At 36.3% G+C, this 13787-nt stretch overlaps 1 protein-coding gene across 2 annotated transcripts in view; it reads left to right on the forward strand.

Moving 5' to 3' along the window:
- The window catches only part of LOC138709353 (nose resistant to fluoxetine protein 6-like), a 65853-nt gene that overhangs the window by 16727 nt on the left and 35339 nt on the right, over positions 1-13787 (forward strand). For both annotated transcript variants that reach the window (XM_069840065.1, XM_069840064.1), the window contains exons 2-5: positions 2273-2475; positions 8012-8193; positions 10350-10414; positions 12489-12682. In XM_069840065.1, the coding sequence (XP_069696166.1) occupies positions 2273-2475; positions 8012-8193; positions 10350-10414; positions 12489-12682 (644 nt within the window). The remainder of the gene's footprint in view (positions 1-2272; positions 2476-8011; positions 8194-10349; positions 10415-12488; positions 12683-13787) is intronic.

Here is a 13787-nt window from a genome sequence, read left to right on the forward strand (position 1 = left end):
GTAATACAGTAGAATCCCGATTATCCGTCACTCTGTTAACCGATTGGCGGATTATCCGACTGTCTTTCGCCTTTTTTTTTTTTTTTTTTTTTTTTTTTTTTTTTTTTTTTTTTGCTACAGAAATACAGTATATGAAGTACTATGACACTTTATATTAGTACGTATTTTTTTCTAGAGAGTGTTATATTACAAATCTTTACCCTTACACAATATGGTCTACTGTTCGAGTTGCCGCACTGTACAAATTCCATATAAAATATCTTCCACGGATGTTAAAAGGAAACGTGTTGTGCTACGTATTGAAAAAAGTGCAAATAAATGAGTGATTTGAAAAGAGAAATTGTGGCTCATGCCGCATCAGAATATGAGATTATATTTAAACTGTGCTCGAGAATAATCAAGAATAAAGTGTTTAAAGTACATAAATTCACAATATGAGACCTCCACTATTCCTAACTTACCACAAACAACCATAACAAAGAGTTTGTTTGGCCTTTAACAACCCGTCGTTGACAATCAGATTTACTTTGAAGAACTTCTGATCCACTAACTAATGTGTTAAATATAAGACCACGGAGGAAATTACGAAAGTGTAAGTATTATTGACTTAATTCACGAAAATCTTTTATCTACGCATTATACGATTTTTTCGATTAACCGTTCAGTTCACCCCCTTCATTAGCACAGATAATAGAGGTTCTACTGTATGCGGTACGATAAAAACATAAAAGCTTACCTCATTCTTGTAAATGCTCTGTAAATTTCTCCTCTGTTAATACACGTTTATGTCCACACCTGTGGAGTAACGGTCAGCGCGTATGGCTGCGAAACCAGGTGGCCCGGGTTCGAATCCCGGTCGGGGCAAGTTACATGGTTGAGGTTTTGTCCGGGATTTTCCCTCAACCCAATACGAGCAAATGCTGGGTAACATTCGGTGCTGGACCCCGGACTCATTTCACCGGCATTATCACCTTCATTTCATTGAGAAGCTAAATAACCTAGATTTTGATACAGCGTCGTAAAATAACCCAATAAAAAATACATGTTTATTCACACGAGGCTTCTTATTTTGTACAGATCCTGTCTCTTTGAACTTCTTTACTAGTCGGTATATTGTTGTTTTATCCGGCACATGGGAATCGAGAAATTGACGACGGAACTTAACGGCGACACCTTCTCCACGAAGACTTTTTTTGCGAAAGTATTACAAATAAAAGTGCGTTGTTCTGTACTGTACCTCATGACACAACTTACACACTCGGCACTCGCGAACTAATTCATATGCACTTTGTGCGGAAATTAGTTCGAGAATAACAGGGCCATAAACCCGGGAGCAGATAGTGGCATCCCGGCGACTAGTTCTCTGCAACTTCGATGGCGTTTCGTCTCGTCCACCCGGTATAATAGAATAACCAGGTTACGTGACATCAATAAAAAGGAAGAAGAGTTGATGAAGAAAATGTAAAATACAAGACAGAAACTACAGAGAGGTTAGTTGGGGACGCTCGGGTTTTGCAGAAGCTGTTCCCCGCCAAGAGATGGCGTGATCACCGGGAATAGTGCGTCCGCATTCTCGGCGCGCAAGCATTGAGTGAGATTGCAGTTTCGCTTTAGTTGTGCTGTGAAAAGTAAGCGCTGAAAGTTGTAATCTTAAAAGTTTAAGTTAAGTTTTAAGTGCTTTGTATATGCTACTGTTGTAATGACTTATTCATTACGTGAACATACTTATCTATACATACATACATACATACATACATACATACATACATACATACATACATACATACATACATACATACATACATACATACATACATACATACATACATACATACGGAAACGAAAATCTTGTACGATAAGACGCACATTTCGGGAACAGTTTCCAGTGGGACCTGTTCCAGCTGCCAGTACAGTAAGAAGATTTCATAAGAAGTTCATGCGGACAGGCTGTGTTCTGTCGGAAGAAAAATTAGACGAGATTGGTGAAAGATTGGAACACACTCCTCAAAAATCTTGCGAGAGTGACTACAAATTTCTTAAAAAGATGTCAAATGTGTGTTGCAGTAAATGGAGGACATTTTGAGCAACGAATGTGAGCTTGGTAAGTTCCAAGCATTGTAACAGTGGGGTTGTAGGCCTAGTACCGGAGACGCGCGCGTGTTCCTCGCGGTAACCAAAACAATGTAAGCCGGGCCGGCTCAGGATGACAACCCGAGCGTCCACAACTAACCTCTATGCCCGTTCATGTGCTAATTAATTGTTCTTGTTTCAGTGTTTGACTCAAACGCCAGATTGCCGGCGGGTCTGTTGATGGGGAACTTGGTGTTCTTTGGGAACTACGACGAGTGCGTGGATGTGGTGGACATACACACAGACATGGCACCGCCGTTCAGCGGCAAGTACTGCCTCGTGACTCTCACCTGGATTAACGACACGTTCATCTTTCCCAACGAACAGTTCGACGACATCAGATTGGTAAATAACCTCATATATGACCAACAATACCTAATCGTGATAGTGCATCATCCATACTGTGGTCAGTTTTCTCATTACTATAGACTTCTCGTCCCACAAAGTTTCCTTTCTCTCTCTCCCTCTCTCTCTCTCTGTGCATGATAACATCTTAACTGAGACTGTCGATATAGAGCAGTTCGTAAGACTGTGGCGATTTTTGATAGAAAAATTAGAAAACAAAGTAAAACCGCAGGCATCATCAACGGAAAGCCGGATGGCTTCATTGCGAAGAGCTTAGTTGCCCTCTTACATAATAAACTAGATACTGCTCGAAATCATGTAGGGAAATGTGTTATGTTTGAACATGCAGTGGCGGTCAAATTATTTTATATTTAACTCGGGTAAAGTTTCACCTTTAAGAAATAGGAAGTTACATTTAATAAACTATTTTACATATCGGTAATGATATTTATACTAACTAGTGAACAAAAACTCGTGGTAAGCTGTATCGGAAAAACAGTCACAAGTTTTATGCGTGAATTCGTCTCTCGAGATGGGATGTTGCATGTAAGGTATGCGTTGATTATATACCAGCTCCCATTTGCGCTGCATATGACTCGACATTTTGAATTTTCTCTCTTCTCTAAAATCCACTCGCGAATTTTTCCAACTTAACCTGTCGATTGCTAATTGCTGCTGAATTAAATTGTAATCTGGTTCCTTATGAATGGTGTGGAATCGCTGCGAACGTTCTGTCGTATTCTAGAGTAGCACTATCTCGACTGCAGTACAACCACCTAATTCGTGCCTCAAATTCCCCCTCCCGCGTATCGCTAGATGACGTCACGCACTCCAACTCAAGGTCACGTTGGATACAATCATCTTTCATCTGTCGATCGCCGTTGATTTCATTGGAATATGTCATGTAGTTTAGAAATTATAAGCGTGACAAAATTCGCCTGAAAATATGACGGTCGACTTTCTGAGATGGTAACCTAGACCGAACTTATATACGTTTAATTATTTTCAGTAAGCCTATACAATAAAATTATATCAAATCTAAATATATAACAATAAAAGTAACAAACTGAATATTTCTTCTTAATGTTTTGTCAGTAACTACATCACATATCACAATTATTTTCCTTATATACCGTACAGAATAAAAATGTACAAACATCTTTCTGTCCCTAAAGTTTTATCTTTCCTATGCGCTCAGTCCAATTCTTACGTCCATTCTGAACTCTTGCAACCGCGAGTTTCGAGGCCTATCTCCAGGCCTACGCTATTTTCTCAACCACGTGGACACCACTCCTACAATTGTCTGGAAATCTTATCTGTTGCATTCTCCTTTCATGTCAATATCAATTAAATTACATTAGACCTCACGTCATAATCGAGGAAAGAATTCTTAACATTCCTTTTTCCTCAATTATTTTTAATCATTTCTAATCTTCAATGCTTCGCTGTCTTAAAAAAATTCATTTCCATGGACAGTAGTTTTCATTTTACATTTTTCTTTAGTCATTCACGAACCTAAATATTTTCCTTAGAACTTTCCCCTCAGATATCAATAGTCTTTCTGTATTTTCCTTATTTAAGGTCCAACTTTATAATTTATATAGGAGGACTGGTCTAATTAATGTTTTATATAATTTTCATTCAATTTTTACTAAGAAAACGGGACTGAAATTGTTTCTTTAAACCATAATAATTATTATTTGCCATGTTTATTCTCAAGTTTATTTTTGTTGTTATTTTTGCCTGTAACTATCAATAATAGTCTACTGCCCTTTGCCCGAAATACGGTGAGTGGCTGCTACAGATTTCAAAGGTCGTAGCGCTAAGTACCTAAGAAGATGCCTGACGGCCTTATCTCTACCAGGTTAAATAAATAAATACTACTAAAACTACTAAATAAATACTACTAATAAGATTACCGTTGCAAATAGAAAAGAACGTAAAGTTTATAAGTATAAAGGCTGGTTCACAATAAACCTGGAACAGAAACGACAACGAGAACGAGAACGGAAAAAAATATTAAAATATATGCATTTAAATGTGAGCATTCACAATTAACTATTGTTAAAATAAATGTTTCTAAATGTGAGCATTCACAATAGTTAAGTGTGAATGCTCACATTTAAATGCATTTATTTTAACATTTTTCCGTTCTCGTTCTCGTTATCGTTTCCGTTCCCGGTTTATTGTGAACCAGTCTTAACAGTGCTAAGGTTAATGTAACGAAATATCTCAAAATTACAGTATTACGGATACAAGAAACAAATCTTATCTACAAATTAGCGAACGGTACTCGTACACTGAGGCTACTCTCAGCAGTGGGTTCGAATTCCTCTTAGGCTGAACACCTGGTTCGAATTCTTCAAGGTAAATGTAAGGGGAATGTCAGACTACCTCACAATGAATCGTCGAGCTCATCTTGTCAAATATCGCCTCACTCTCATCAATTCCAACGACACTGGCTAAAGGAGAAGTTGATATAGCTCGCTAAATAGCCAATTTCTTAATTACGAGTAAAGGAATAAATCAATCCAAACAATACTATATGCCGATGATCAGGTATATTTATTAAATTCTGAAGACGGACTGCAGATTGCAGCACATCAATTATATAAAATAGCAAGCGAATATGACATGAGAATTTCCACCTCAAAGACAATAGCAATGCCAATGTGTGAGAAAAACATCTAACGCGTGAAAATTGAAATAAATAGTTAATAATGGAACAAGTTTCTGAATTTTCATACTTAGGACATTTATTTGCAGAGTATAAAACTGATATAGACGTCAAATTACAAAAATATAATAAAATAAATGGAGTTAATAGAAGATATTTTGGCAACAAAATCTGGATATTAAATAAACAAAATTCTTATAAACTTTAAGCACGTCAGATGCGTTTTTTTAAAGATCGTTATTGAGTATAAAAAACATGGATATCCAAAAAACATTACAAGTTACTTGTACAGAGACATCATTTTATTTTTGCTAACGTTTGTAATATTAACCTGGCTGTACTTTTGGATTAACGGTTGAGAACAGAAAACGCCGTTTGCTACCACCTTGTATGACTGGAGTTCGATGATACTGGCGTAAAATACAAACAAATCACTTTACTAGGTATAGGAGGGAAGAAAAGTAGTTCACCCATTTACGTAAAGTAGGAAATATCGCGATTTTGAGTTTGATAATTTTCATTAGGTTTTTGTTTAATCAAAATACAGTACTGTATTAACAATTAGTGTTTTTACTCATGAACTCAGCTATGCATTCGGAGGAATTCATTATGCAGTGTATATTATACTGTCTACAGCACATTAGCGTACAATTTAGAGAATGAAGCTAAATTGGAAAATAATCATAATATGGATATTTATACACATTTTTGAAAATGGTGGCCGTTCATTTCGATAGGCCTACAGGCTTCAGTACTTTTGTGCATATTATCGCACTATAGACAATTGTACCTAATTCCAATCAGCTCTTTCGTCCTTCGTACTAGTAACTCATGTTGAAATAATTCTGTACCTACTCTATTAAAAAGTACCTTACGTACTGTAAATTCAATCTTCACTTCTTCCCGATCCAAAAAAATGAAAATTACTCAGACATGTTATCTACTGTCCGTCCAAGTGGTTTTGTCGCAGGGTCGCAGAAAGGAGTGAAATCACGTGACCGTTAATTACTTAACGAGGTCCTTTTATTTAAGTTATTTTAACAGTTGTATAATATTACGTAGACGTCCATTCCTAACAGAAATTAATGTTTTGAGAAAAGAGCTAAGACAGCCCAGCCATTAGCCGTTACAGAGGGGCAAGCAGAAGCGGGTGGGGGAAACCGGGATGCGACGTAGGCAAACGGACAACAGTACCCGTGCGAAAATATGATTCAGTATTAAAAGCTCTTTCGCCCCTGGAAAACGCGAACATATTTCTGGAATGTACTATGCTCACCAACTCAATATACGCGGCCTTGATTCTGTGTGGAGGATGATTGGAAGTTTACTAGTAGAGGGGGTGGAAATGAAGTACATTAAAAAAACTCAGGTAGAATAAAAATTGAAGTAAAAATAAAATGATCTTCCTGTATAACCGAATGAATTCAACATCATCAACAACAGTGGAAGAACCATGTACAAAGAATGGAAAGGGAGTAGGGGCGGCTTTAGAGGTAGTGCCCTAGTGCCATGGCACTACCTAAATAAAATATAATTAAATTTTAATGTAACTGTACATTCACAGCGCTATAAGATCACAAATATTACAAACAATATAGATTTATCAGGAAGTGAATCCAGCAGACCATCGATATGAACTACTGCGCCGCGTCGTGTCAGAGTAACAATGACGTTCGCCCGCTCATGCGCTGCTGTATAGCTGTACATACAATAACTTCGTCATTCGAGCCAGATGCCAACCATCTCTGTATGGGCATGTGCAGAAGTGTTTTGTAATCCATTCGATGGAGCTTCACGGTGGTGCAAAGAGCAAGGGGAAAGGTCTTATCCGTGCCATTCAGTTGACAACTCGATTCGAGGTGACTGCAATAAATAACGAATATTTGTTCCATGTTAGGGCTGACTTTCTTCCTGGCAAATACGTTATTGAAAAGAGCGCGAGCGTAGGAAAAAACAGTGCGATATCTGGCGACATATAATTATGCATGTAGTTGTGCTGTGTTGATGAGAAACAATAAATTATGAATAAAATAAATACTCCATTATAAAACACACTTTCTTAATCATATGAAGATAAACAGAAAATAAATCATATGGAAAGACTAACTATAGATTTGAACTTGAGTATGTAAATAAAAGATGCTAAAATGTTTATGCAAAGAACAAATGGACTTGTTGATGTGATATTAAACATTCTTTCTATTGTTTTCCTCCTGCTCTTTTTGATTGTATCTGGCATTGGTCTAAGAAAGATGTTCACTTGTGGTAGCAAGTTCCCCAATTTTAGCCAGAAAGTCATTGAACTCTTTGCTTAAAATTTCAGGAAAACATAATTCAAGTACAGAACTTTAAAGTTCCGTGAATTTATTATATTAATTTATTACTAGGTATTATTATCATTATTATTATTATTATTATTATTATTATTAATATTATTATTATTTATATAAAATATTCACCATATAAAACGATACATTATCGTTACTTTTCGTTTCTGAAAGGGAGAGACTTCCAGATTAGCCTCAGTAAATAGAGAATAGGACACAGAGATCAAGGAAGACCAAGAGATTGATGGAGAGATCAAGGCCATTTTTCTTAGATTATCGTTACAGATCACATGATCTAAAACGAAAAAGTTCTGATGATGATGATGATGATGATGATGATGATGATGATGATGATGATGATGATGATGATGATGATGATGATACAATGTCAGAACTTGTATAAATTAGTTTTCTGAACTTCACTGATATGGAAATTACAGTAAGTTACGCGAAAAAAAAAAATTCAGTATTTAAATGTTATTTATATGTAGGCCTAATAATAGCATCAACATCTGTGTTGTATGTGACGTAGCTGGGGTCTCCGAGAACCCTCAGTCTTCGATGGGGTTTCTGCATTCCCTCAACGTGTGGCGCTCAAGACCTGGTGGCCGGACTACAAGAGTATTTCGGCCAAGACGTCGTTGTCACCCTCACAGACCAGGACTGCCATACTAAGGACGAGAAGATCTACACGTCGCTGGACTGTGTGGCGATGTAAGTTAAAAACCACCAGCAACAGATTTCAATGTTTTTCTTATATATCTTGCATCATTAGTAGGGACCGGATTTATAGTTGTTTCCTATTTTTCTCCTTTATTTCTCAACTCATAATTTCTAAGATAATTTTCCGAATCATGGTCATAAGAGTTATATATTAAATTCTGTTGAACCTAAAATTGGACCTTAAGAACTAAAAAAAAACCTAAATCATAATTAATATTTATTCTTCTATATTTACTGCGTTTTATATAACTGTACTTATAAGTTATGTTATGTTTTTTATTAAACGACGCTCGCAACTGCAGAGGTTATATCAGCGTCGCCGGATGTGCCGGAATTTTGTCCCGCAGGAGTTCTTTTACATGCCAGTAAATCTGCTGACATGAGCCTGTCGCATTTAAGCACACTTAAATGCCATCGACCTGGCCCGGGATCGAACCCGCAACCTTGGGCATAGAAAGCCAGCGCTATACCAACTCGCCAACCAGGTCGACTAATATACTTATAATTTTTATCCTTCTGCACTGAAGAAAGTAACCCAATCTGCGGTCTTTGCCCCTTCAGTCTTTTGTTTTAAATGATTAACAGGGAATTCCGTCTTTCTCTGTATAGCGGGTCGTCCTTCAGAGGCTTCACTATCTCAAGGGCAATGACTGGGACTATGTGTCTTGGAATTTCCACTGATCGCCGATATGATATGCCAGTAGAAGAGTAAGAAGTGACTGAACTTTCTCTAGATGTGAATGACCTGCGAAAAAATCGCATTAGTGAAGTTTTCGGGCATGTTCCCTGATAGAAGACTATGATCTTGCATGTGCGGGTATGAATTGTGAACTTTTCTGAGATCTCTGTGCAGTCTGTCTTATGCCGGTGCTTCTGGTGTTATATTTTGAATTTGTATATTTTGTATTTTGTTAAGCTATGCTAAAACAAATGAAATAACATTTATTACGACATGGATTGGAAATGATTCCACCGAGGAAAAAGTTATGTTATTTAAAATTGATTGTAAAAGTACATTTTTACATCAAGCAATTTTTGCGACACCTTTCACAGCTTGAACAAAAAACCTAAAAAAAAAAACCATTTCACCTATTCCAATAACCTAAAATGATTTCTTAAAAACCTAAAAACCTAATCATTAGACAGATGATCCAGGCGAGAGAGAATACGAGACAGCAATATACAGGGTGATTCACTAAGTGTTGCCGCCACTTATGAAGGGCTTTCCTGAGGTCAAATGGACCAAAAATATAAATAAGAAATAAGGTCCGACTTACAGTTAAATCGCTACTGGTTATTGATAATTTTTAATTAGAAGCAACATTTAACATTACGAGTATCACTACAGAAACACACAAAAAATGTATACAGTTACCACTATTGTATAACTGGTTACTTGTTCTCCTCTCGCAAGTCTTGCGGAATGGATAATTGCAGTTACAGTCACGGCCACTGCGGAGCAATGACCTCAAGGAGCACTGCTACTCTTTGCAGCGTTGCAACACATTACATTTCGTATTCTCATAACTATTGGACATATCAAAAAATTTATTTGGCAAAACTTGTTCGAAATGACTTGATCTATTATCTCTGTGAATTAATGTAATAGGTTCTCTTCCGCCCTCTATATCACTCTTAGCCGATGAAAAATGACACGTGACAACCAGTATTCACAAAATGATATAACGCAGGGAGAAATTAGACAAAGGAAAATAACCAACTTGCAATAGAAAGGGACAAATCTCCAATTGGTTTATTAAGAACTGAATCTGGATCCGCAAAATTTGTAGGTGTAAATACATATGAATTCGCAAGATTTGTAGGAATAAACTTCTTGCAATTGTAGCTCCGTATTACAAAATACATAATGAGGAGCCCAGTCAAATTATTAATAAGTAAAGAAGGAAGTTAGGAAGTAATGATTAAGAATATGTACTGGTATAAAATAAGTATAAAATAAAAAAATTAACTACGAGTATCTCTCAATCACATAAGACTTTCTGTAATTAATTCAAATGTCCACATAAGATAACGAATGGTTGAAAGGTGCAAATTGAATAATAAAGAGAGAGTTGTGTAATACATAGAGACAATATATTGGTTTTTAATCCTGGTAACAGACATAATTATTGGTGCGTTTATTTCAGAGCTGTGTTCTCCGCATTTGGCATTGTGGTGGTCCTAAGCACGGCCTACGACATAATGAATAAAGGTAAAGTACAATTAAACAACTGCATATAAATTGTCAGATGTTTAATGTGGATTTTCTTTTATCCAGATGTATTAGTGCGGCGCATATTTGATGGAATTAAGTTAAATCTAATGTTATCTAAGTACAATTAAGTTATCTGTTAAAAATGTGTAAGAAAGGTCTGAAACATCTTGACTAGTCAAACAATGAGGAATTAAAATAACGAGGCAGAAAGAGTTTAACGACAGAACAATGAGGAAGTTTCCGAGATGCATGTCGGATTATTTTAAGCCATGTCGACGTCAGATCTTGAGCAATATGTCGGGATTACAGCCAGGAGGTAAAAAAACTCTCGTTAACATTTTGTGACAAGGAAACAGAGCTGTATATTCGCGCTGTTGTGTTGTTATGCTGGCAACAATGAGTTACGTGTGTAGAAAACATTCAAGCAACTCAAATGAGCAGGTTTCAGTTCCATAAACTCAATCAAATTACTGACATTTCGGGTCAATAGTCTGTCTATCCATTTCACACGCTCCATTCTTCTCCATATTCACATTTCAAGTACTTCTTGAATGGAGCGTGTGTAATGTACAGACAGAATAAGAAACGAAGTTGTGTTGGAAAGAGTGGATGAAGAAAGAATAATAATGAAACTGATCAGAAAGAGGAAAAGGAATTGGCTGGGTCACTGACTGAGAAGAAACTGTCTACTGATGGATACAATGGAAGGAATGGTGAACGGGAGAAGAGTTCGGAGCAGAAGATATCAAATACAGTAATAGACGACATGAAGATATATGGATATTTTACGGAGACTAAGAGGAAGACAGAAAATGAGAAAGACTGGAGATTGCTGGGTTTGCAATTGAATGCTCTTTCGTATTAAGTATAAAATATAGGGGGTACCATTTAAAATTTCGAAGTGGGAAGTTTTGAAATGAAAGCCATGTATATTAAAAAATCTCTGATACGTGACTATATATAATCTCATACAACAGAAGCTGTAACAAATCCTAAATAATATACACAAGATAAATGATAGAAAAGTTTTAATTAAGGATGATGAAATAAACATGAATCATTTTAATAGGTGCAAATACGGGAAGTGCAATGTTGGCAAACAAGGAAACAAATGCTAGGGAGGCGATAAAGACAAATGCTACGGAGGTGTTAAAAACTGTAGGATAAGCAGCCATGATTGGTTGAAACACCACGTCCCGTACCATTTTCATGGTATGATGTAGTAAGGTGTCATAGTAAAGAAAAATACTCTTTCAACATTGACATTATACCTAGGATAGAGAAATAAAAGTATACAATTTTCCGAAATTCTATGTACAGACCGATTATTTAGTCCTGACAGCTCAGCGACGCGAAAGGAGGGAAGTAATAGGAGGAGTGAGGAGAGTTCCGGAGTAGAGATAAGGGCGAGCTGTCGGTGAAGGAATGCAGTACAGCTTAATTGTACTGGAAACATACCGCTCTATCGCACGCATGACATCCGATCGCTTCGAAGGCAAGCGAGTGAATAACCCATACATCCCTTGGCGTAACTAAATGGACTCGCCTGACCTAGGCGCAAATCTCCGGCGACTGTCAGGACTAAATAATCGTACTTTTTTTGTAACGTTTCACAGAAACACAGCTGAGATAAAAATTTACTCAGATGTTTCAGAACTTTCCTCATTGTTGCCCAATAGGAGAGATATCAACTGGTCAAAGATAAGGCTCTTATTCAATTCACGATATGCATAATCTTGGCATCTATGTGAATATCATTCCGACACTATCTCACAAATTATTGCAATTTTCCAGATTTATGTCCGACTGTATTCAAGATGGTGGACTTCTGTCTTTTCGGCTCGGACTTTCTTCTTACTCTATAAAATCACAGACTGTCCGCGAAATCCGCGGCATATTGCAACTATACTTCTTCGACTCTCCATTCTTTCTGTCGTTCCTTTTTATTTTTCTTTATTCTCTTCATCTTTCCCTCCTTCACTAATTCACCAACTTTTCTTCGTTGCTTTCCTTTTGCTTTCAACTTTCCCCCTTTCCTACTTTTATTTCTCGTAACTGTCTTGCTTTGCAGGAGATCGCCGAGAGCTGTTGATGTCGTTCTCTCTGCGTCGCCATGGCTCCAAGCTACTGAGCGCCGATACATCCAGGGACTCAATGCCCGTATTGCATGGCGTGCGTTTCTTGAGCATGTTCTGGATCGTCCTAGGGCATCGCTATGTTATATCAACGACAGGGCCCGCTATCAACACAGTGTTCACTAACAGCGTGAGTATCCCGCACTTACCTAAACTCAAAAACTTATGTTCCATTCAATATCTTCAAAATAAGTCGTACTATCAACACTAACTTCTAGTTCTTATTCAATATTAGCCGTACCCGTGCGCTCCGCTGCACCTGTTAGAAATAAATATAAAGTAATTACATAATTAAAATAGGACGTTTGATCCAGGGAACATTCGTGTATGATTGAAGGATAAATCGTTTAATATGTTACTTAATTTAAATTGTATTTAAATAATTAAAATGCGGTCATTTTGGTCCAGAGGTCAATCATTTGATGTAATGACAATTCCTTTAACATGTTTTTTAATTGTTATTACATGCAACCATAGTTTAATGAAGATTGACATATCATTTAGTTTTAATGTGTATACTTTATATTGCCTGCTATATGTTTCAGAAATTACTGTAATAACCAGGGAAAGGATTTATATGTAAATACATATTTACTTATAAAGCTAATATAATTTATATTTTGCATTATCTTTATGTTTCACAATGTGTAGGGTTGAAAAATCCTACTTTTATTTTCCATATTTTTCCATATTTTAGAGTTTAGTACATATTTTCGTTAATTTCCATATATTTTCCATATTTCATATAAAACAGTCCATATTATATTAGGTTTAACAATAAAACAAAACAAAATTCCATTAACTTTTAAAAATACATTTCAACAATAGAGATTTAAACACATGTTCAGTAATCCCTTTAACATCAGAGTTATTTGAAAATTAGCAGTCCTATCAACAATGGGAAAGTAAGTTACAAAACTGTATTAATTTAATTTAAAATTTTTAACAGACTTCAGTTGTGCAGCTCAACAGTTAAATGCCAGTCAGAGTACACATAGGTTCAGTTTTGTAAATCATACTATAAAGACGGTAAATATGCCAAAAGTACGTCATTCAGTCAATTTAAAATCAAAACTAACAAGTTACATTTCAGAATTTAAAGAAGATGGTTTATCAACTGACAATAAAATATTATTTTGTAATTTGTGTCAGTGTGCAGTATCATCTACACAAAAGTTCCTGGTGCAACAACACATTACAACTAGTAAACATCAGGCCAACAAACAATTAAATTC

The sequence above is a fragment of the Periplaneta americana genome, chromosome 11 (assembly GCF_040183065.1).
Source record: "Periplaneta americana isolate PAMFEO1 chromosome 11, P.americana_PAMFEO1_priV1, whole genome shotgun sequence".
Classification (NCBI taxonomy): domain Eukaryota; kingdom Metazoa; phylum Arthropoda; class Insecta; order Blattodea; family Blattidae; genus Periplaneta; species Periplaneta americana.